The 22,983-nt window shown below is 41.3% G+C and overlaps 2 protein-coding genes across 5 annotated transcripts; one reads left to right on the top strand and one right to left on the bottom strand.

The window, feature by feature from the left end:
* Positions 1-351: 351 nt before the first annotated feature.
* Positions 352-18,763, top strand: jam2a (junctional adhesion molecule 2a). Of its 4 annotated transcripts, none has more exons than XR_003594042.1 (10): positions 352-799; positions 11,049-11,114; positions 11,275-11,385; positions 12,788-12,937; positions 13,029-13,216; positions 13,868-13,970; positions 14,040-14,147; positions 14,256-14,268; positions 16,614-17,852; positions 17,936-18,763. XR_003594042.1 is itself a non-coding variant. In XM_028006318.1 (10 exons), the coding sequence occupies exons 1-10, from the start codon at positions 640-642 to the stop codon at positions 17,972-17,974; spliced, it is 972 nt and encodes a 323-aa protein (XP_027862119.1). In that variant the 5' UTR covers positions 353-639; the 3' UTR covers positions 17,975-18,763. The 4 variants fall into 4 exon arrangements, 2 of the variants coding, with proteins under 2 accessions (XP_027862119.1, XP_027862118.1); XR_003594041.1 differs by having other exon boundaries at positions 14,253-14,268; XM_028006318.1 differs by having other exon boundaries at positions 353-799; positions 17,819-17,852.
* A 1,223-nt stretch (positions 18,764-19,986) lies between these two features.
* On the bottom strand, positions 19,987-22,418 carry atp5pf (ATP synthase peripheral stalk subunit F6). Its single transcript, XM_028006326.1, has 4 exons — positions 22,283-22,418; positions 20,950-21,119; positions 20,711-20,835; positions 19,987-20,089 (listed from the first exon to the last, which is right to left on the bottom strand). The coding sequence occupies exons 2-4, from the start codon at positions 21,117-21,119 to the stop codon at positions 20,061-20,063; spliced, it is 324 nt and encodes a 107-aa protein (XP_027862127.1). The 5' UTR covers positions 22,283-22,418; the 3' UTR covers positions 19,987-20,060.
* Between the last annotated feature and the right edge of the window lie 565 nt (positions 22,419-22,983).

The following is a 22,983-nucleotide window of genomic DNA, read 5'->3' as shown; positions in this document are numbered from 1 at the left end:
TTCTACTTTGTAAAATTCCAATCAATAACATTAAGGTTTGCGGCTGTAACGTGGTGAAAAACGTCAAGGGATCTTTTTTTATTTTTAGTTTTTTGTTTTTTGTGGATTCCTTTTGTGTGTGTGTGTTTTTTTTTTTTTAACCGATCAAAAATACGACAGTTGTGCAAATTAGAGTTGAATGAGTAGACTATTTTTATCCAACATTTACCCACATCAAGTTCATGCGTGAGGATGGAGCACCCGTCGGTGCAGTGCGCGTCTTTGGACACGACGCTGCGCTCTAAGCGCTCCGCCGCTCTGCCGCCCCCCCCCCCCCCCCCCCCCCTCTCTCTCTCTCTCGCTTTCTCTCTCCCTCTCTATCTCGCTCTCTCTCATCTCCACCTCAATCTCAATCAGCGCCGAAACAGCACGGCACTAGAAAGAAAGAAAAAAAAAAAACGGAACATTGATTCGCGTCCGAGACAGTGACCGATGCTCGCCATTCCCTGCCCGACGTCTCCGCCGCCGGCACGCTGCGCCCCGCTCTTCCCGCTGTAAAAGCAGCTCCCCGCCGGGGCAGTCCGGTCGCCTTCTCCTTCCCCTTCCCCCCCCCACCCACCTACCTCCGGTCTGGACGGCAGTTTATTCCCTGGATCCTGGATGAACGATCGGAGAGTTGTGAACAAGTGTGAGAAGAACGCCGAGGCTCCACGATCTGCGTCCCCCGCGCCGTCCACGGAAGCCGAGACTCAGCCAGAGTTGTGGACGACAATGGAGGGGACGTCCCTGTATCTTCCTATTGTTATTTTACTCATGCAATGTAAGTGGAAACCAGAAGTATACATGTAAAGGGAGCGCTGGCTCTCTCAGCAGCCGAACCGTTCCTGTTATTTATGATGGTTTCATTGGCTGGATTAAGATAAACACTCAGCCAATTAGTTTAACGCTTTGGGGGTTAGGATCCTATTTTTAAAGCTACCGGCCAGACTTTTTTCTGGAAAATCAATCAAACTCAATTTAGACACAGTTTGTCACCTTTCTAACATGTCATGGTCAGATTTTGTTTGTAAAAATTTGTTCTGCTGCAAATTTATTTAAAATATTTGCCTTTTAAGAAACGAGGCTTTCAGGTGTACATGCATCTGGTGACGTCACAAAAGGCACATTCGGCCATCAGACTTTTCAGTATGTTTTCTTGTTTTTTTTTTTCTGTTTTTTTTTTTTTCTATTTTTTTTTTTTTATTTGCCAAAATCTCCCTAAAAGGCGGTTGTGTTTATTCTGTATGGCATTTACAGCTGTAAACATAGTAAGATTAGCCCAATTCTACCAGTTAGCCCTTTAGTCCACTCATTCACTCAATCGTCGCCAGCTGTTCAGTTCACTTGCAGTATAGTAAGCTGAGACTTTAAAGTCACACTTTTCATGGGTGGAGATGGAGAGTATCCTTGGCAACCAGCCAGATGGACACAGAATTTTCTTTTCGAACACTTTAAGTTCTGCTTCAAGCTCGTCATCGACGACAGCATCCATAACGGAGTCAGACTCCAGCTCAGACAGGCAACATGGAACCCTACCTCGACTCAATCTTAACTCTACTACTTTATTTGTTTATTTTAAAGCTGCCTGTTTACCTTAACTAAATCCAACTGATTGTCTTGTCCCTCGTGTGATGTCATCAACCCTAACTAAATTAGCAGTTTGTTCTTCAACGTACCTTTTAAAAACCTGTAAAATCCTGAAGTAAAAATCTGTATTTTGTTGCCTGGCTGTGTTTTTATTGTCAATGTGCATTAGTTGGTAAAGCAAAGATGCACAACTAGGTTGTATCTTTAAAATCTAGGCAGATGTTTTAGTTATAATTTAAAGGTTTGTTGCTGGTTGAGAGAGAGTGTGTTGTTTTTTAGAGCGCCTGGGCTGGGCTCCTAGAGGTTTGGCCCTGAACTTGTACTGGCGTCCAAAGGTGTTGGCAAGAGAAGGGGCAGATGTTTGCATGAGGTCAGTGAAAAGCTACTTCAAACTAGCGGTTTTCCTCAGAGACTTCCCGGAGACAGGAAGGTTTGCAACGAGGCAGGCGGAGATAAGAATGTAATTTGAAACACAGAGGATAATCAGAATGCCTCCTGATTATCCTGTTTGAGAAACCGGGGTGACGTCCAGGGAGGAGGAAATGCTTTGACTGATACGAGGAGACAAGCGCGAGTGAGTGATGCACACTTTTCTCCGTGTCGGTGACATTTCGCCACCTGTCAGGCCGCAGAGTTCAGAGCTGTAGGTTTTCGGCCTCGTCTTCTGCCGCACGGCCGAAACCAAGGGAGGACTGGGCGTGTCCTTGTAGCAAGAGAGCCACCATCCCAAATATCAATCTCTGTCTCCCACACATGGTGTGCCTGCCTGAGACAGCTGTTGCTCCCTGTGTTGAGCTCACACAGTCGGGCTTTGTTCAGGAGCGCACACACACACACACATGGGTGAATGCGTAGAGTTCACGTCCTGTTTTTCTCTGCAGCCTTAAAACGCGTGCCATCCACTTTATCTCCATCGCACAGCCAGACAGGGTACTTCCTTTGGGTCCGTCTCCCTCCCTCTCTCATCTGTTCCCGGTTAATTTGAATAAGTGCCTTAATTATCATCGCGCCACGCTTCTGACCCTGGCTCAGGCCTGCCAGCGTCCAGCCTGGTCTTCGTAACACCCTGTACGGACTCTCGTAACGAGAGTCGAAGAGCCAAGCCCGGAGTGTGCCGTCCTTCTATTTTCTGCTCGGCCAAGACGTTGTTGTCCCTCTGAGCTCATAAGCCGTCGCCGTGTTTGGTTCACGCTAATGCCACGCGCTCACAGTGCAGGAGCATTTTTAATTACCACAGAGGCCCCTGTTTGATGCTATATCGGTAAATCACCAGGGACCTCCCGCTGCGACGCACATGCATAACTTATCAAGATCCGCTGAAACAACTTTCTGAATCTTTCTCGTTGGAAGAATCTGTTTGATCCAAGGTGACACAAGACACTGGGCTTAGGGGGTATCTGTCTCTTTTCCTGTTTCCTGAACTCACCTCAGTTCTTCATGGGTCGTTTAGGATGCAAACAGTGGCCCCACCCTGACAGGATGCTGCCGATTGGATCTGATTCTTTAATGATATTTAGAAAGGTCAGATATATATTACATCTGACCTGTGATCACTTGATGTCAAGTTCACTGACCAAGACTGAAAAACAGACAGATTCCTCTGCAGCCAAGAGAAGCAGTCAGTCAACACCTAAAGGTCGTCGGTATCCAAAGCAATGCCTCTTTTCTCCCTGTTCTCCAAATGTGTCTGTGCAGGCATTTTGTCATCTCTGCTATGTTTTCATTTTTTCAGACACTCTCCTCAAAGGTGGCACCAGGCCTGCTCTCACATTGTACAACAAGACTTTCTCCTATTTCTCCTTCCTCCTGTCAGAGACCATTTCTTTCCCCTTCAGTCCCACTCGCTCTTTTATTCATGCTCCTGCAGGTCTTAAGTCCCCTGTCCCCCCTCCGCCTTCCTCCCTTCCTCCATTCAGTGCGACTCGCTCTCCTTCATTCCATTTGTATTCTATTCTTAGGGACGCTCATCTCTCCTTGATCGTTCATTCTTGTCCCCTTTTAATCTGATTGCATCTTTCCTCCTCGTCTCGCCCCTCCTTTGGTGAGATCGCACTTCCCTGAGGGTGTTGAGGTACACGGGCCAAAGTTACAATAATCCCGTTAAGCCGCCTCAAGTTAAAGCATGTCGGACCGAGGGGGGAAAGAGACCATCTAGAGGGAACGTTGCAGAAAATTAGGAGCCAGGCCGATGAGCTGCTCCACATTTATGAAAGGCGTTCACAGGCTTTAACATCCAACTGGCAGATGAGGTTTTTGACTGTGTACACTTGGAACGACAGCTGTTTTCTGCTGTTTTATTACACTCTTCCTACCTTTTGGCTCAACTTTCCCTGCTTTCTTTAGCATCGCCTCTCTGTATGCAAGCAGCCTATTGTTCCCCAGCTTTGGTGCAGAACAGAAAGAAAGGGACTGGGATCTCTCAGGTTCAAGTCCTGGGAGCTGGCTGGTACAGGAAAAGGAAGTTCTCCTGACAACTTTATCTATATGAAGCAACAAGGTTATTCAATTTTCAAGCTTCCCTTCAGTTTTATGATAGTCATTAAAGACAAAGTTGACAGCTTTCAGTTTGGTTGGCCCAGTCAATAAAGTGCTGTGCTTGTGGGTTCAAACCCCGGATGGGGAAATCTTCAACTACAGTCTGTGTAAAAATGTACTACAGCAAGAGGTATACATGTTGCCACAGGAGTGGTAAATTGGTTTAACTTCCTATATAGATCGAACCCTTTACTTTGGCTTTCAAACTGTCTTAGCAGACAGACAGGCATCTGTTGAGCAGGTTGTTTGGTACAGTCAGTAAAGTGCTGTGCTTTGAATCTGGTGATTGTGAATTCAACCTCCAAGCATAAAGTGTGTGTGTGTGTGAAAATGTCTAGATGTGTCAAGGTCAGGTGGAGCCAGGATGCCAGGGGAGTGCTGGAATGTTTCAACTTTAATTTTCTTTCTAAACCTTCGCTGTAGATTTCCAACAGTCTTAAGAGGCAAACAGGCAACTGCTCAGCACGTTGTTTAGCGCCGTCAGTAAAGAATCCAGAAAGAACGTGCGTTTTGTCAACTGATGGCACCATTGACATCAGAAAAGATAAATGCGCTATGAGACACTTCCAAAGCGTGGAAGACGGTGTGGTCTACATGTTATGGCATCAGACACCAAGTGTGAAAGACAAGGGTTCAAATCCCAGTGAGAATTTGGAAGAAACTCCCATTTTATCAACTGCAGTCAAAGGCACCATTGACAGCAGAAAAGATAAATGTCCTACGAAAAATGTCTGCAGTGTATAAGAGCATGTGGTTTACAGGTTATGGCATCAGACATCGAGTATGAACGACGAGGGTTCAAATCCTGGAAAGAATGTCTATTTTGTCAGCCTCTACCAGTCAATGCTGACACCTGAAAAGATAAATGCACCACGAGAAACGTATAAAGCGTAGAAGGTCATGTGGTCTACAGGTTAAGGCGTCAGACCTCAGATACAAAGGATGTGAGTTCAAATCCTGATCTTGGTCTATTAATAAAGTAGATCTACATGATTAATTTGGGATTTTTAGATTAAAACCCACAAACTTTGTGATAATCAGTCAAACTTAAGGCCAATTTCTGCCTAAATATCTTTTTTTTTACCATTCTATTTTGTCACTCCAGGAATGCGCCGATTTCAAAGTTTTTTGCTGATACTGCCGATTTTCCTTTTTTGCTGCTTTTTAAGCAAAAACTCAAAAAAAGGAATATCGGCAGTATCAGCAAAAAACTTTGAAATCGGTGCATTCCCAGAGTGACAAAATAGAATGGTAAAAAAAAAAGATATTTAGGCAGAAATTGGCCTTAATTTTGACTGATTATCATGACGTTTGTGGATTTTAATCTAAAAATCCCAAATTAATCATGTAGATCCACTTAATTATTGGACAAAGATTAGGATTTGAACCCACATCCTTTGTATCTGAGGTCTGATGCCTTAACCAGTGGACCACATGACCTTTTACACTTTGGAAGTTTCTCGTGGCGCATTTATCTTTTCAGGTGTCAGTACTGACTGGAAGAGGCTGACAAAATAGACATTCTTTCCAGGATTTGAACCCTTTACCTTCATACTTGGTGTCTGATGCCATAACCTGTGGACCACATGATCCTGTACACTCCTGAAATTTCTTGTAGCACATTTATTTTTTCTGCTGTCAATGGTGACTGAACGAGGCTGACAGAATAGACATTCTTTCCAGAATTTGAACCATTTTGAACCATAATATATGAAACATGGAGCAACTTATTAGATGTGCAAAGATAGTTTTTGTGATGCCTTTCATCAAAATGTAATGTTACTGGTTTTCTCAATTGTTTACTGGGTGGTGTTTTCATGACTGTGTAGTTTTGTGTCTTTATGATATAAAGCACTATGAACTGTCTTGTTGCTGAAATATGATATACAAACAATCTTGAATGATAATTAAAACTCTGAAGAGCCTGTTTGTGTGCAGAGCATCTAATTAAATCAGTCAATCCAGGTGTGGTGGTGCAGGTAGTCACACCTTTAAACTGAGAGTCGTTAGTTAAACCTGTCACTCAATGAGCAGTGAAACTACCCTGAAAGTCATTCATCTGTCACTTGTTACATGAAGATCTAAACACCTCAACATATGTCATTAAAAGTGTGAACGATCATGTGGTCAACAGGTTAAAGCATCAGACACCAAGTATGAAGGTCAAGGGTTCAAATCCTGGAAAGAATGTCTATTTTGTCATCCTCTTCCAGTCATTGCTGACACCTGAAAAGATACATGCAACACGAGAAACTTGTAAAGCGTAGAAGGTCATGTGGTCCACAGGTTAAAGCATCAGCCATCAAGTACGAAGGACAAGGGTTCAAATTCTGGAAAGAATGTCTATTTTGTTAGCCTCTTTCAGTCACTATTGACAGCAGAAAAGATAAATGTCCTGCAAGAAATGTCTGCAGTGTATAAGATCATGTGGTCCACATGTTATGGCACCAGACACCAAGTGTGAAGGACAAGGATTCAAATCCTGGAAAGAATATCTATTTTGTCAGCCTCTTCCAGTCAATGCTGACACCTGAAAAGATAAATGCACCACGAGAAACTTGCAAAGTGTAGAAGGTCATGTGGTCCACAGGTTAAGGCATCAGACCTCAGATACAAAGGATGTGGGTTCAAATCCTGAACTTGGTCTATTAATAAAGTAGATCTACATGATTAATTTGGGATTTTTAGATTAAAATCCACAAACGTCATGATAATCAGTCAAACTTAAGGCCAATTTCTGCCTAAATATCTTTTTTTTTACCATTCTATTTTGTCACTCTGGGAATGCACCGATTTCAAAGTTTTTTGCTGATACTGCCGATATTCCTTTTTTTGAGTTTTTGCTTAAAAAGCAGCAAAAAAGAAAAATCGGCAGTATCAGCAAAAAACTTTGAAATCGGTGCATTCCCAGAGTGACAAAATAGAATGGTAAAAAAAGACATTTAGGCAGAAATTGGCCTTAAGTTTGACTGATTATCACAAAGTCTGTGGGTTTTAATCTAAAAATCCCAAATTAATCATGTAGATCTACTTTATTAATAGACCAAGTTCAGGATTTGAACCCACATCCTTTATATCTGAGGTCTGATGCCTTAACCTGTGGACCACATGACCTTCTACGCTTTACAAGTTTCTCGTGGTGCATGTATCTTTTCAGGTGTCAGCAATGACTGGAAGAGGATGACAAAATAGACATTCTTTCCAGGATTTGAACCCTTGACCTTTGTGTCTGATGCCATAACCTGTGGACCACATGATCTTATACACTGTAGACATTTCTCGCAGGACATTTATCTTTTCTGCTGTCAATAATGACTGAAAGAGGCTAACAAAATAGACATTCTTTCCAGAATTTGAACCCTTGTCCTTCGTACTTGATGGCTGATGCTTTAACCTGTGGACCACATGACCTTCTACGCTTTACAAGTTTCTCGTGTTGCATGTATCTTTTCAGGTGTCAGCAATGACTGGAAGAGGATGACAAAATAGACATTCTTTCCAGGATTTGAACCCTTGACCTTTGTACTTGATGTCTGACGCTTTAACCTGTTGACCACATGATCGTTCACACTTTTAATGACATATGTTGAGGTGTTTAGATCTTCATGTAACAAGTGACAGATGAATGACTTTCTGGGTAGTTCCACTGCTCATTGAGTGACAGGTTTAACTAACGACTCTCAGTTTAAAGGTGTGACTACCTGCACCACCACACCTGGATTGACTGATTTAATTAGATGCTCTGCACACAAACAGGCTCTTCAGAGTTTTAATTATCATTCAAGATTGTTTGTATATCACATTTCAGCAACAAGACAGTTCATCGTGCTTTATATCATAAAGACACAAAACTACACAGTCATGAAAACACCACCCAGTAAACAATTGAGAAAACCAGTAACATTACATTTTGATGAATGGCATCACAAAAACTATCTTTGCACATCTAATAAGTTGCTCCATGTTTCATATATTATGGTTCAAAATGGTTCAAATTCTGGAAAGAATGTCTATTCTGTCAGCCTCATTCAGTCACCATTGACAGCAGAAAAAATAAATGTGCTACAAGAAATTTCAGGAGTGTACAGGATCATGTGGTCCACAGGTTATGGCACCAGACACCAAGTGTGAAGGACAAGGGTTCAAATCCTGGAAAGAATGTCTATTTTGTCAGCCTCTTCCAGTCAATGCTGACATCTGAAAAGACAAATGCACCACGAGAAACTTGCAAAGTGTAGAAGGTCATGTGGTCCACAGGTTAAGGCATCAGACCTCAGATACAAAGGATGTGGGTTCAAATCCTGAACTTGGTCTATTAATAAAGTAGATCTACATGATTAATTTGGGATTTTTAGATTAAAATCCACAAACGTCATGATAATCAGTCAAACTTAAGGCCAATTTCTGCCTAAATATCTTTTTTTTTACCATTCTATTTTGTCACTCTGGGAATGCACCGATTTCAAAGTTTTTTGCTGATACTGCCGATATTCCTTTTTTTGAGTTTTTGCTTAAAAAGCAGCAAAAAAGGAAAATCGGCAGTATCAGCAAAAAACTTTGAAATCGGTGCATTCTTGGAGTGACAAAATAGAATGGTAAAAAAAAGACATTTAGGCAGAAATTGGCCTTAAGTTTGACTGATTATCACAAAGTCTGTGGGTTTTAATCTAAAAATCCCAAATTAATCACGTAGATCTACTTTATTAATAGACCAAGTTCAGGATTTGAACCCACATCCTTTGTATCTGAGGTCTGATGCCATAACATGTAGACCACACCGTCTTCCACGCTTTGGAAGTGTCTCATAGCGCATTTATTTTTCTGATGTCAATGGTGCCATTAGTTGACAAAAGACACGTTCTTTCTGGATTCTTTACTGACGGCGCTAAACAACGTGCTGAGCAGTTGCCTGTTTGTCTCTTAAGACTGTTGGAAATCTACAGCGAAGGTTTAGAAAGAAAATTAAAGTTGAAACATTCCAGCACTCCCCTGGTATCCTGGCTCCACCTGACCTTGACACATCTAGATATTTTCACACACACACTTTATGCTTGGAGGTTGCATGTTTGGGGTTTGAACTCACAATCACCAGAGTCAAAGCACAGCACTTTACTGACTGTACCAAACAACCTGCTCAACAGATGCCTGTCTGTCTGCTAAGACAGTTTGAAAGCCAAAGTAAAGGGTTCGATCTATATAGGAAGTTAAACCAATTTACCACTCCTGTGGCAACATGTATACCTCTTGCTGTAGTACATTTTTACACAGACTGTAGTTGAAGATTTCCCCATCCGGGGTTTGAACCCACAAGCACAGCACTTTATTGACTGGGCCAACCAAACTGAAAGCTGTCAACTTTGTCTTTAATGACTATCATAAAACTGAAGGGAAGCTTGAAAATTGAATAACCTTGTTGCTTCATATAGATAAAGTTGTCAGGAGAACTTCCTTTTCCTGTACCAGCCAGCTCCCAGGACTTGAACCTGAGAGATCCCAGTCCCTTTCTTTCTGTTCTGCACCAAAGCTGGGGAACAATAGGCTGCTTGCATACAGAGAGGCGATGCTAAAGAAAGCAGGGAAAGTTGAGCCAAAAGGTAGGAAGAGTGTAATAAAACAGCAGAAAACAGCTGTCGTTCCAAGTGTACAAAGTCAAAAACCTCATCTGCCAGTTGGATCTTAAAGCCTGTGAACGCCTTTCATAAATGTGGAGCAGCTCATCGGCCTGGCTCCTAATTTTGCCTCAAATAAATGCATAGTTCCCTCTAGATGGTCTCTTTCTGCCTCGGTCCCACATGCTTTAACTTGAGGCAGCTTAACAGGACTACTAACTTAGTAACTAAGTTACAAACTTAGTGGTAAGCAATTCTGCATGTATAGCAGAGCAACAGTGGAGCCAGCTCAGGAAGTCATAGACTAACAGGAAACTGGTCCACTGAATAAAGGCCTCTTGGTTATTTATAAATTTAGATTTGTCATTTGTAAGAACAATGGTAGGAAAAAACCTCCGTTACTCACCAGGGTAAAATTGCTTATTGGTCTTTTATCGTTCTGCACAGATGATATTGTACTTTAGTAAAATCACAGTTTAACCAGTTTTTAAGAATCAGCAGGTTTCCAGCCGATTGACATTCAGCAATGAGTGTGGTCACCACTTTAACTGCCAGTGGAAAACATTCAACACCATTGACAGTCATTCCATCAAGTTCAATCTGATGTTAGGCCAGTCACAGTTCAGTTTTTTTGGTCACTTTAGTGTTTCAGATTGTCTAACATTGTTGAAATTTCATGCCTTCAGTTTAGTTCAGGAGACTGTTGCTCTGAAAATATCTCTACCGATGTAGAGAGGCCTTCAGTGGCAATGGCACGAACAAATAAAAACATGTTTTCATGTCACAATCCTTCTCATACTGAACCTTATGACCCCATGGGTTATTCTGATGACCTTTGTAGCAGCTTCCTTAAGTTGCTCATCATCCTCAGAAACCTGCTCATCGGAATCACGATGCCACTTTGTTTCCTTCGCCTTAGTTTCATCAGAAATATGATCCAGTGCTTCACTTAGTGTAAATGTTCTCTTTATTGTTGCAAGATGGTGGGAATTGCCCAAGTGACCCAGCTCTAAACTGAACTCTGCATCCATGTTACGCACGTTATGTTGAGTAAACCAACAGGAGAAAAAAGAAGCCTGGTTTGGGAGAAGATGTGACTATCAGTCAGCTTTTTGTACTGATATTAGTTTGTAGCCTCCTGGTTTGTTTACCTTTGGGTCTTTGGTCAGGTTTTGGTAAGAGCTTTGGGTTAAAGCTCTGATTTAGCCCCCCAAAAATCAGAGCTTTTTGTATTTTGTTTTCTGAGATTGGTTGAATTTTGATTAATTTCTTACTCCTGCATTTTTGTTCTTCCTCCAGGTTCCCCTTCGGTTCCCGTAACCGTGTCAACCAACAGACCTAAGGTGGAGGTGGAGGAGTTCTCAGGTGAGGACAGGGGGGAAAAACAAGCGAAGAAAACGCCTCTGTCTGCTTTCTTCACGACAGTAAACCAGGCGGCTATAAATAGATCAGGCCATTAAAATGCTACTGATCCTTTGCCGCCGTGGAGGAGGCCCCTGATTGGTCACGCTCTCCCGCCTTTCAGACGCAGAGCTGTCGTGCCGGTTCCACACGGAGACAGACCCGAACCCGCGCATCGAGTGGAAGAAGAAGGCAAAAGAAGTCTCCTTCGTTTACTTCGACGGACGCTTCAGAGGTTTGTTTTAATCCCATCCACACATCAGATAAGCTGATATAATCATCAAGTTTCATACTCTTAATTTGTTAAGATGCACCTGACTGATGAATGTCAGTGGTGTGGTAGAAGTTTAACCTCTCACCTTTGAGGCTGAATTGTAATGAACACACACTCTCACCAGGCAGACCCTGTTAATGATTGTCTTTGACCTACTGCTGCCTCCCCCGGTTAATTAGCCAGTTGTGGCTCTTGCTTCATTAAGGACGCAGTTTTTCTCTGGGACGATAGAAACACGCAGAGAGTGGCCTTTCTTTTTGTGGTGTCGTTTGCTTGATGGTAGCTGTGACAGTTTCTTCCCTGATAAAGAACCAGCTTGTTATTCCCTCACCTGTGTGTTTTCGAGAGCAGAAGAAGCACGTTTATTTGAGCTTCAGCTCTGAATGCTAAAACCATGACGACTGGTGGTTGGTAGATGGAAGATCTGCCCTCCAAGACGATGCGTCACACCGACTGGGAAGTTAAGTTGGGATCATTAATGCAAATCCACTCATCATTCCCAACTTTTCTTCAAATTTGACCAATCCCATTAGCTTCCCGTTTCATGATGTCTCTTGAAAGCCAAACCTGCGAGATGAAAGCGTGTGTAATGCTAACCTGTAGCATTTGGATTTTAACTCCATGGTAACTTGAATGAACATTATGATTTTTTTCTATTATTTGTACATTAACTCTTCAGGCACTTTAATTTAAAATCCCATCTTTTCTGGGGGAAGGTTATGTGCAGCAGGTTTAACTTTTTGTACGATCAAGCTGAAAAAGAAGAATCTGTCATTTTAAATGGCAACAATCACAAAAATCAACCTGAGTGAAGTCGGCCCCTCCACCTTCTTCGAATTAAATGTTATTGGTGCAGCAAAAATGTTTCTGTAATTTTAAAGATCAATGTTTACAGGTCGTCAAAGTTGCCTGCCATCAAATTAGCAGGATTTTGATAACAGTGCACTGGCCTCTTGATCTCTAATGACCTCTGTAAACATGTATTACATTTTTTTAAATGACAGCAGCACAAATGTTTGACACCAGTTTCATTATTTTATTTTTTTAGTCACTTTATCTGACTCCTAGTCCAAGGCAGTTTGGTCCAAATCCTCCGTCCTGTTCTCAGTTTCATAACCTCTAGAACTGCAGCCTTGTCACTTTAGGTTTCGATTTTAGTTGGACGCTTTAGTTGGGATTCTCTGAGAAAACATCCCTTCAGTTCAATTTCACTTCACTTGTTTTTAGTTTATAACCAGCTCTGAGTAAGTCAACTGCAGCTGAATTTGCCACTGTGGGGAAAAAAAAAAAAAAAAATTGGTAAGCATTTCTCTAACGCCTGCGACGCTCTCAGCCATTCAAGACCTTCCGACATTCCTCCCAGGTCCCTTCGAAGGCCGAGCCACCATCGACGGGGCGACGGTGACCCTGCACAGAGTGACCCAGGAGGACGCCGGGGAGTACCGCTGCGAGATCAGCGCGTCCCTGGACACGGTCAGCCTGGGCGAGACCAATGTGACCCTCAACGTCTTGGGTAAGGAAGAAACGTGAACCGTGCTTTTTTTGTTTGTTTGTTTTTGGACAAACCAAAGTTCTGGCTCACTCTTCCTCACTTTGTCACCCAGTGCCCCCGCAAACCCCCACATGCGAAGTCCCCGCCTCGGCCGTGACGGGCTCGGCGGTCCAGCTGCGCTGTCGGGACCAACAGAGCGTCCCGCCCGCCACGTACTCCTGGTTCAAGGACAACAAGCCAATCAGCAAGCCCCGTCACGCCAACGCGACCTATCTAATCAACTCCCACACGGGAATACTGGTGAGGCGGCATGCAGATTAGGGGAGAAACAGAAGGCAGCTCGAGCGTTTGTAACCGTCTCCTTCAAAGCCGTATCTTATTAAACGGAGGTTAAAGACAGTTTATCGTATGCAGGATTTTAAATGTTTTCAAATTCAGCCCATCTAAGTCAGTACTTTATAGAACCTCTTTTTGCTTCATCATTTCAAACCGAGTCCAAGTTTATTTGTGCAGCACAGTTCAGCAACAAGGCAGTTCGGAGTGCTTTACGTCATTAAAACCACGTGAAACAGACGAGTTTCTACTCTAAAGGAACTCAGGGTTACATCTTCTGGAAGTTTGTTCCTGCTTATCGGCATGCAGAGCAGGCCACAACCTGAGTCTGGAAGGTTGACGCAACAAATCTTTAATGTATTTCGGTGGTAAAAGTATTTTAAAGTGTATTACCTACAGGGAGCCAGGGTAAGGATCTTAGAACCGCTCCATGCTTCTGGTTTTAGTGAGAATGTGAGCGGCGGCATTCTGCTTTACTTTCTTTTACTATTTTTGGTCTAAAATGTTAGACAAACTTGATTCAAACATGACTATGTAAAATCCATTGTGGCTGTAACATATAGTTTTGCCAGGTAGTTCATTTTCTGGATTCCTAGTTGAAGTTTTGCTTTTCTGCAGGAGTTCAAAGCGGTCACCAAAGAGGACAGCGGTCGCTACAGCTGCCTGGCGTCCAACGGCGTGGGGTCGCCCAAAATGTGTGAGGCCAAGCCCATGACCATAGGTAAGGTTGCTCTGTAACGGTCTCCGGCTGTTTCCCCCGACTAAAATTCAAGTCTCTCTGGTTTTGTAGAGGACGTGAACATGACCGTCATCCTGGGATCCGTGGTGGTGGTCTTCCTGCTGCTGGTGGTGTGTGGCTGCGGCGGGATGCTGTTGCATCGTAACGGCTTGTTGACTCGTAGGCGTCTTCTCCAACAGCAGATAGAAGTTTTGTATTTATTAACATGATGTTGATTGGTAATTTTTTATTTTTTATTTTTTACCATGGCTACGACTCATCTAGAAGGACACAGAGGGAGGTAAGAACTTTTCTCATACGTCACCTCAAAGTCTGGTATACCAAATAAATGTAATTATTTACCTCTTGTATTTGAAGAAAATCTCAAACTGACAACTACTTACCGGTTAGTTCTCATGGAAAACCTGCAGAGACGATTAGCTTTCCCTGCAAAAATGTTCGGCCTTCCTGTTCTAAACACAACAAAAGGCTCCGTTTTGGTCACTGGACCCAATCAAAACCCCTCGGACGTTTCACCTTGACAAATAAACACATTTTGTTAAGTATAAAGAAAAGGATCAAATCTTACAAATCATACAGACTGACATTCACCGAATGGACCAGGACATCTTCCTCGCGTTCTGGAAGCAGACAAAAAGGAACAACACAAAATCATATATCCATAATACTTCAATGTGACTGCTGCTTTACCATTTTTAATACTCTTTTGAAAAAAATGAATCTAAAAGTTCAGAACACATGTTTCAGTACAGAAATGGGGATAATCTCCCTTCAATTTCTGCAGGATTAAAAACATCTCTACCAAACAATCTACAGCAAATTTGTCTCTCTTTCCTCCTGTGGTCCAACGTGTTTACAGAAACAGAATTCAAACCAAAAAAAAAGGCAGGATGTGACATTTTTATTAACATGATTCCACTTGGCTTTCATGTACTTTTAAAATATTGATAATTGTCCTGCCAAATCAGTGGATCCTGGACACGGAAGACGGAGCCGGTGCTGGGATAGACATATACTTATAAATGATTCACTTTTAGTCTGAATTGCTCATTATTGTAGCGCCACAGAAACCGTTTTGTAGAAGATGTCAACTTTCGTCCATGCATATCAGACATAGATTAAAATATTAATGCTCCCATAGCCTAGTAATTATATTCAAAACATCTTCAAAGAAAAATCTAATTTAACTCTGAGGCAAGGAGTCCTTGTACTTGATCTACAAAATCTCTTTGAGGAAAAAGAATGTATGTAAAGATTAGAAAGATCAGGTTTGCATGATATGTATCCTTACATCTCACAAATATGATGGAGGCCATGCAGCATCAACGCACTTCCTGTGTGGAAAACCTGAAGAGAACAGAAATAAACCCTGGTTAAATCAACTTTTTTTCCATTAAAGAAAAAAAAAAAGATCACAAAACAAGACTGGAGAAGTAAAATATCCAGCTTATTCATCGTCTTTGACAACTAAAGGCTTTAGGAGTGTTCACATCACAGTATTATGCTGCTAAGTCCACCGGGAGCTATCTGCACAGAAAAACTGATGTCATTATCTGTCTACGAATGAAAAGGTCAAACTGTATTCATCTTTGTTTTATTTAATCTGTCTCTATTGTTATCTTGGGATTACATCGGTGGGATATCGCACTGAGCAGCCGACACGCACGCAATTACTCATGGCGACTTGAACATCCAAAGGGCAGAAAGAACAGTGGTGCAAAAGTAAAGAAAAAAAAAAAAAAAGTGCCAGATCCAAACAGTTGGGGTCACCTTTACTGCAAAAACACACCGAGATGATCTGAGTGACCGGAGCTGCAGGATCTAATGTGTTCTAGTGTCTCTGCGCTTCACACCTGCAGATGGTCCAACTATGCAACATCCTTTAGATGAGAAAACTACAGGGGAGAGTTCCTGTCTCCATTAACTCAATAGGATTAAGAGTGGTTTTGTGGAGTAATTATAAATGGTAAATGTCTTACCTAAGCTCAACAGCAGTCAGAGCGTTACTCACAGCTATGACTATTCTGAATGAATTTACATCTCATAACACTATTAACTGATTTTTTTTTTTCTTTTTTAACTATCTGCTTCTTAACATGCTCTCATCATACCTACTCCTAACTATTTCAATTGTCTTACTAATAAATGATCTCAGTTGCAAGAATGCATTGTAATGGTTTTGGTTTTCAGCAACTGAAAACTTCCAAGCTCACTTTCTCAGATTTCAAAGAAAAAAAAATGTAACTGGCTGAACCCAAACTACAATATGGAAGGGGATTAATGGGAGGTTTAGTGAAAGGAAAACTTTTTGTTGGTTAAAAGGAGAGAGGCAAACAAGCTCTTCGCCACACTTATGCACAAATACGTGCAAAAGTAACCATGTTTTCCATTTGATGCAGTGTTATGACTTTCAGAGAAACTGAATGTTGGGTTTTCATCACCAGTAGGCTGCAATTTTTAGTCTAGATGTAAAAATGCTAAAGATCGTAGTTGTTTGAACCCGACGGGTGCGTGAACCCGCATCCCTACACCTTTCCGCGAACGACTTGCCTCCAAAACTCCCGCATGGTTTGCTGTGCAACACGAGCCCGCTCTTGTTAAAGCCGCCAACCTGATACCCCGCAGGTCGTTTTGGATCTCCCAGTGTCACGGCGCGGCCCACATCAGCAGCCAAACCCTACACAGAGCGGACGACACGTGAGTGAAACACGAGGACAAATTTACAGCCAGAAGAGTTTAAATCTCATTACCGGCACCGACTCCAGGAAACGGCTGAACGCCGTCGAGAAACGTCCTCCCCCTCTCCGTCTCTCCGCTGGGGAAATAAATCGTGGCCATGGCCGTTTTGTTTGGATTAAACTAACGAGATAAGGTGTTAATTACTTGCTGCTAAGCTGATTTCTTTTACTGTTGGAGTCGTTTCTTTGTTTCCTCTGGTCCTGCAAGCTGGCTGCATATTGAACACACGGAAGAGGCAGAAACATCCTGCAGTGGAAGAGAAATAACCTCCGTTCTCATCATTTCAGTCCAACGTTCAAGACGGAAATATCTAATTATTTTCCCTAAAGTTCAGGAGAGACTTTAGCTTCGGGTCATAATGTAAAACCAGACTCCCTCAAGTCTAAACAATCACCGAATCTGAATAATTCATCACATCAACTTTGGCATCTGTACATTATTAAATAACAAATGTAATATTTATAAAGTCAGGTAGAAATGTTAATGAGTCTACTAAAAAATTTACCTGCTTCATTAAAGTTAAAGTGTGCAGTGAATGTGACAGATTGACAAGATAATAGACATCTTTGTTTAAAACGGGGCAGCGTGTGAGAGCTGTAGGTAGTCAGTATCTTACCTGGAATGGAAAGCCGTATTTAAAACGCCATTTGTCTGTAATTTCCTGATTATGTTTTATTCTGCTTTTGCTCAGACACTCCACGTGCATTATTACCACGTATCCGACCTACATTTTAAGAAATTTAAAACTTTCACCTCTGTGCCACTATGGTTACTTACAAATGGAATCATTTACAGGCTGAAAACAGGTGGTTTCTCCAATAGATTTAACTGATTTAACTTGTATGTAGAGTTGGAACATTTTTATAATTAAATAAAACTACTCAATTACCACAAAAGAAGCATTAAAAACAGAGAAGGGTTTGTTTGGAGGTACAAAATAGCAGATTGTGGTTTCTATCTATTACGCTCTTCGTTGTGCTCCATTAAATCTTGACTCAGAGGTGCCTTTCGCTCTGTTCCTTGTACGATGTATGTATAGTATGAGTCAGAACGCAGCTGTCTGCTGTCCTCACGTTGGCTTTGTCTTTCAGGTCCAACGTCAACTACGTCCCCCCACCCCAAGAAGTAAGTGTCCTCCCCGTCTACTGCTCCTCTTCTTTAGATTCTGATCACTCAGACATGAATTATGTTTTGCTTCTATCCGTCAGCCCCAGGATTTCAAACACACTCAATCGTTCATGCTCTGAGAAGATGGCTCTCCTTCGACGGAGAATAAATCCCCCCTCCTGTGATGAGGTGCCAACAATGGATTCAGATCCATTTCCCCGCTTTTGATCTTCCAGCAAACACCAAACTCGATCCTGGCTTTGTTTTGATTTTGATCTTTGATTACATCTTGCTTTTTGTGCTGTTCACTTTTGCCCATCAAAATCCTCTTTTCTTACGGGACTTAAAGCAGCGCTGTGGTGCTCTGCTGCCCCCTGCTGGTTACATCTCGAAAGTGATCCTCTGACTTGACTGTTTTGTTTTTTTTTTAAACCAAAGACTGATGTTTAATTCAAGTGACTTTTATTTCTGTTTTAGAAACTGAATCTAAGGGGAATCTTCTGAAGCCATACTGAACTATTTCAGTTGTTTCCAGACAACTCAGACTTAAATACAGCTTACCTCCAGTCAGTATTTTGTCTTCTGTCTCAGGCCCAAACACCATTAAAATTCCCATATCATGATCTTAGTAAAACCAGGAGGAATAAGTTTGACTCGTTCAACTTGAGACCAACCCCCTTCCGTCCTGATGTGCCTGCATGGTCTTCTTTGATAAATGTATACATAAATTATCTACAGTAAACCTTGTGCCTTTTTAATTTCACAGTCATATCGATCTCGGGATCACGCTTTTTTGTAAACAAACTTGCCTTACTTTTCTGTCTTTATACATATCTATCTATTCTCGTGCCACTGTTTATCGAATGACGTGTGGATGACTATACAGAGTTTTATTTGAATGAATCAATAAAAGTTTTTCTCTTTTTCTATCATCTCCTCTTCATTTTCCTGTACATTCGCAGAGGCGTAAAATAATAAAAGAGCACCAGCAGCTCAGAGAGCAAAACTACATATGAATCTTTCAAGTGATTCTAGACGAGCGCCGGACCTGCTCATGCTTTTCATCTGGAGCCTCCTGAGATCGATCTCAAAACGTGGCAACGCCAGCCTAAAATTTTAAGCAGCGGGTCGAATAAAAACAGCATTTCCGCTGCTATTTTAGGCTTCAAACAGTCATCCTGGAGAGACTTTAAATGCATCCCTGACCTTGTCATCATGTGGCACTCTCAAGACTAATTCAGAGTGACAGCCAATTTCTATCTAGGTCACCAGACATTTGGCTCACTGTAATTCAGTCAGTTTCAGATAATAAGAACTACATTTCACTGCAAACCGAGACCGAGACGTAATCCATACACTGAATGGGAAATTAGAAGTAAATCTCTAGGATCAGGTCATGAAATAAAACCGGAATCCAACACAAAACATTTATAATGTTTTCCCAAGACTTTGCATTCACATTTCTGGGTTTCACCCAGGAATTTACTTTTTTCCTTTTTGTCACATTAAAAAACAACAAATGTCTTTGAGATATACTAACACAAAGCAATGGGTAAGAGTGAAGTCTAAGGGAAATAGATGGTTTCAAATCTGAAATGTTGCATCTTTAGCAAATTCTTACATAAAGCACCTGTGTGCGATTTAATCTCAGCTACAATCCAGCTGTTATGTAAACAAAACAAAGACCTAAGAACATGTGGAGATGTTAAAAACACAACATCCCCGTGGAAACGGCAGCATTATGCTTTGGTTTAATATTTAAACAGAGCAACCATAAACATACAGCCAGAGCTACACTGAGATAATTCAGATCACAAGAACTGTAAGAATTAGAATGGCCTAGTCAAAGTCCAGATGTAAATCCAAATGATAATCAGTGAAATCTGATGTTCAGAGACTTTGCAGGCTTGTTTTAGCAAAAACATAAGGCACAATTAAAAGAATAAACTGATTCAGGGGGACTGTCACACCTTTTACATTTTTATTTGTAACATAAAACCAATAAAACACCAAACTTTGTGGCTAAACATTTAAAAATAACATTTCTGATATTGTGATCTGAAAAAAAAAAAAAAAAAAAAAATCAGCAGGTTTTTGATGGGTCCCAAAATTATTTACCATTTACAACTTGCGTAAAATAAAATCCAGATCCTCATTTTTCGCTCCACTCTTTTATTAAATACAACATATTTGAGACATGTAGGAGATTTACAACATGGACGTCCTTCACTTGGCGCCTTCGTCGAGTTTCGCCTCTGTAGGGTTAAAAAAAAAAAAAAAGGCATTAAACACCAGCTACAACACAAACTGTCAAAACTGATTCTAAAAAGCAACAATGTAAGCCTGAAGCTGAGCGAGAGGGAAAAAAAAAAGCCTCCTGGATCTGAATCCAACACAAGTCATCTTCCTCTGTCACCATCTTTGCTATTTTTAGACGCGGACAAAGAAGAAAAATGACAGCGCGTCTCTTCAGAGGCATAAATATTCATGAAAGGGAAAGTGTGAAACAGCGTCTAAGCAAAAAAGAAAAAAAAAAGCCACGTCATAAAGAACTCGCTCCCCCGTCTCACCAAGGCTGCTGCTATTTTTATTAGCTGAAATTAATTGTGGGGATAAACTGCTGGCTGCTCCATATTTGCCCTCCAGGGACACAATGAAGCACTTTAGTTAATCAGAGGAATAAATCAAGGCTTCTTGGTGGAGGAACTTTGACTTAAACTTCCATACTTTAGCCATTTCATAAATAACTACAAGCTACGCCGCTCTGTCTGGGTTGGTCTGTCCTTCAGGAAGAGACGCAGACATCCTAGATTCTGGGACTGATTTAAAAACTACATTTGCTGATCTGAGAAAAAAAAAAAAAAAGGAGAACCAACCAGTGAATTTGAAGTCTGGAAACTTGTTGAGGTCTCCTCCTCCGTATAGCCTCTGGAGTTTGGCTACTTCCTCGGTCATGTTCTTCTGGTACTCGGGCCCCGCGTCCACGATGCCGCCGGTGGTCCTGGGGGAGCCGAGGCAACGGGACGCCGTTACACGAGCTCAACTTCCAACTCCTCATGCTACCACCGAGTGTTTGGGGTGAACAAGAACAGAAGAAAAACTAAAATTGACTGACTTGCTCTTGCCGCTGTAGTCCCGGATCTTGTCCAGGAAGAGCTTCTGGATGGGGTCGAGCTCCTTGGCCTTGTTGAAGACCACCGCAGAGATGCCGACGTTCCTGCGAAGGGTGAGGCTCACGGCGGAGCGCAGCAGAGAGGACAGCTGGAACAGCCGATGCAGCGACATCTGGAGGAAACAGACGACTCAAATCACACCGCTGAAGCAAAATGTGGAGAACAAAACCTGAATCCTTGTGTTGCATTGCAAATCCAAGGGTAAAAGGGCAAGTTAAAACTAACAGTCGTACTTAATTTACAAAAAGGATTAAAAAACTAGGCAGAATAAGCTTTAATTAAATATATATGTATTTAAATATTCAAAATAAAAATATAAATGTGTCACCTTTTCTTGAAAACAGACAACAGGTTTTTGCTGAACTGTAATCTGAATAAAGTGTGAGTGGAACCACCGCCCATGTTCAAACATGAACGATTTTTGTTGCTTGTAAGTTAAATAAACGGGCCTTCTTTAAGCCAGGTTTTGAGAAAACTGCTACCATGTAAAGCAGTGATCTGAAATTAAATGACTAAACTGCTTTCCTACCATACAGGAGAAAGGCTAGGAAAGCATGCTAATGAGCTGATATTGGAACCAGGTGTGCTGAAGCAAAAAGACATCTAAAAGTTGCGTTTGGCCACCCTTAGACGACTGGGGTTTATATATATATATATATATATATATATCAGTAAATTGCACAAAAAAACAGCAAAGGGACTCACTTTAGAGCGCAGGGTGACCTTACAATGCCTGCTACTGCTTCACAATTAAAAACATCTTTATAAAAACTGCAGACATTTTCCATCTTCTTTAAACAATGCAATAAGAAAATACAATAAAAAAGGAAATTAATATCTGGCCAGTGAAACAGAAATAAAGGATAAATAGCCACCGGAGGAGTTTAAATCAGGCAGTGATTATATGGAAGTAGCTGCAGCTAACGACGGTGTTAGCAACAGCTAGCTCCGACAATTTCAAGCCTAAAAACTCGGAGATATTTTAGACATCTCTAACAACTCAACCAACAATATCAATAAGTTACAAATTATCCTCAAGTAACAATTAAACGTTTGTTAAATTTAAAAAAAATGCCTTGCAGTCAAAGCTAAACATGCTAAAAATGCTAAAGCGTCGCCTTCTAAAGACTTATTTTAAATGTACTTTCAGACACACAGCTGTTAATTGTACCGCTACAACCCTTAATTAAGTGGACACGGAACACAAACAAGTCATATACAAGATGAAACCATGCATATTTTAATAGTAGTTTGAGCTTCCAAAGAATAACTCACCTTGGGTTTGACACTCAGAGCAACAAATGTGGCGGACCGCGGTGGATTGTGGGAAGAAAACGGGCTTTAGGTGTCAATACTGCCTCCTATTGGCCGCGTTGAGCATCTTCAGATGACATTTTTATTGATATAAAGAGTAAGGTTGAGAAGTTATTAAAATAAATTATTAAAGACGATTTATATATCAAATACATAGCCATACATGCATTTTGTATTAGAATGTACATAGATTTTTACCTTGATTTTGTTGCAAAGCCAGATTCATAAGTTCATTTTAATAAAAATAGCTGAAAAACAATTCAAACCTCTTGAACTTCAGCGCATTTACTGGAGTTTGAGACAGACCAACGCGTAATGCAAAAATATTTGCTTACGAATTTGAAAAATCTTAAAAGTGTGACATGGTTCTGTATTAAACTAGCCCAAGCTTAGTAAAAAAATTATCTGTGGACATCTATTTAAAAGTCCACAGGTTATATGGACGTCACTGTAGCCATCAGCGTTAGGCAACAGCCAAATTCAAACCTAAAAGGTTTGTGGACTTTGATTGGGCCATTCCATCTGTGTTTCTTTAAAGTCCATCCTCATTTACAATTGGAATAAGATCATGATTGCCACCTTTTTTTAAAACATGTTAAATATTCAATTATACTTCCAGTTGTTTCGGTTTGGTCCACCAAACGGTCAACAGATTTAAAGAA

Source organism: Xiphophorus couchianus, chromosome 22 (genome assembly GCF_001444195.1).
Source record: "Xiphophorus couchianus chromosome 22, X_couchianus-1.0, whole genome shotgun sequence".
NCBI classification, from domain to species: Eukaryota; Metazoa; Chordata; class Actinopteri; order Cyprinodontiformes; family Poeciliidae; genus Xiphophorus; species Xiphophorus couchianus.
This window is presented reverse-complemented; position numbering and strand designations above follow the sequence as displayed.

Coding starts and splice junctions, on each gene's coding strand:
- jam2a (XM_028006317.1), top strand. CDS start 640: ATGAACGATCGGAGAGTTGTGAACAAGTGTGAGAAGAACGCCGAGGCT. Junction 12,938..13,028: donor TGTGACCCTCAACGTCTTGG/GTAAGGAAGAAA, acceptor TTTGTCACCCAG/TGCCCCCGCAAACCCCCACA. Junction 13,971..14,039: donor GGCCAAGCCCATGACCATAG/GTAAGGTTGCTC, acceptor CTGGTTTTGTAG/AGGACGTGAACATGACCGTC.
- atp5pf (XM_028006326.1), bottom strand. CDS start 21,119: ATGTCGCTGCATCGGCTGTTCCAGCTGTCCTCTCTGCTGCGCTCCGCC. Junction 20,836..20,949: donor GACTACAGCGGCAAGAGCAA/GTCAGTCAATTT, acceptor CGGCTCCCCCAG/GACCACCGGCGGCATCGTGG. Junction 20,090..20,710: donor TCCAGACTTCAAATTCACTG/GTTGGTTCTCCT, acceptor TTAACCCTACAG/AGGCGAAACTCGACGAAGGC.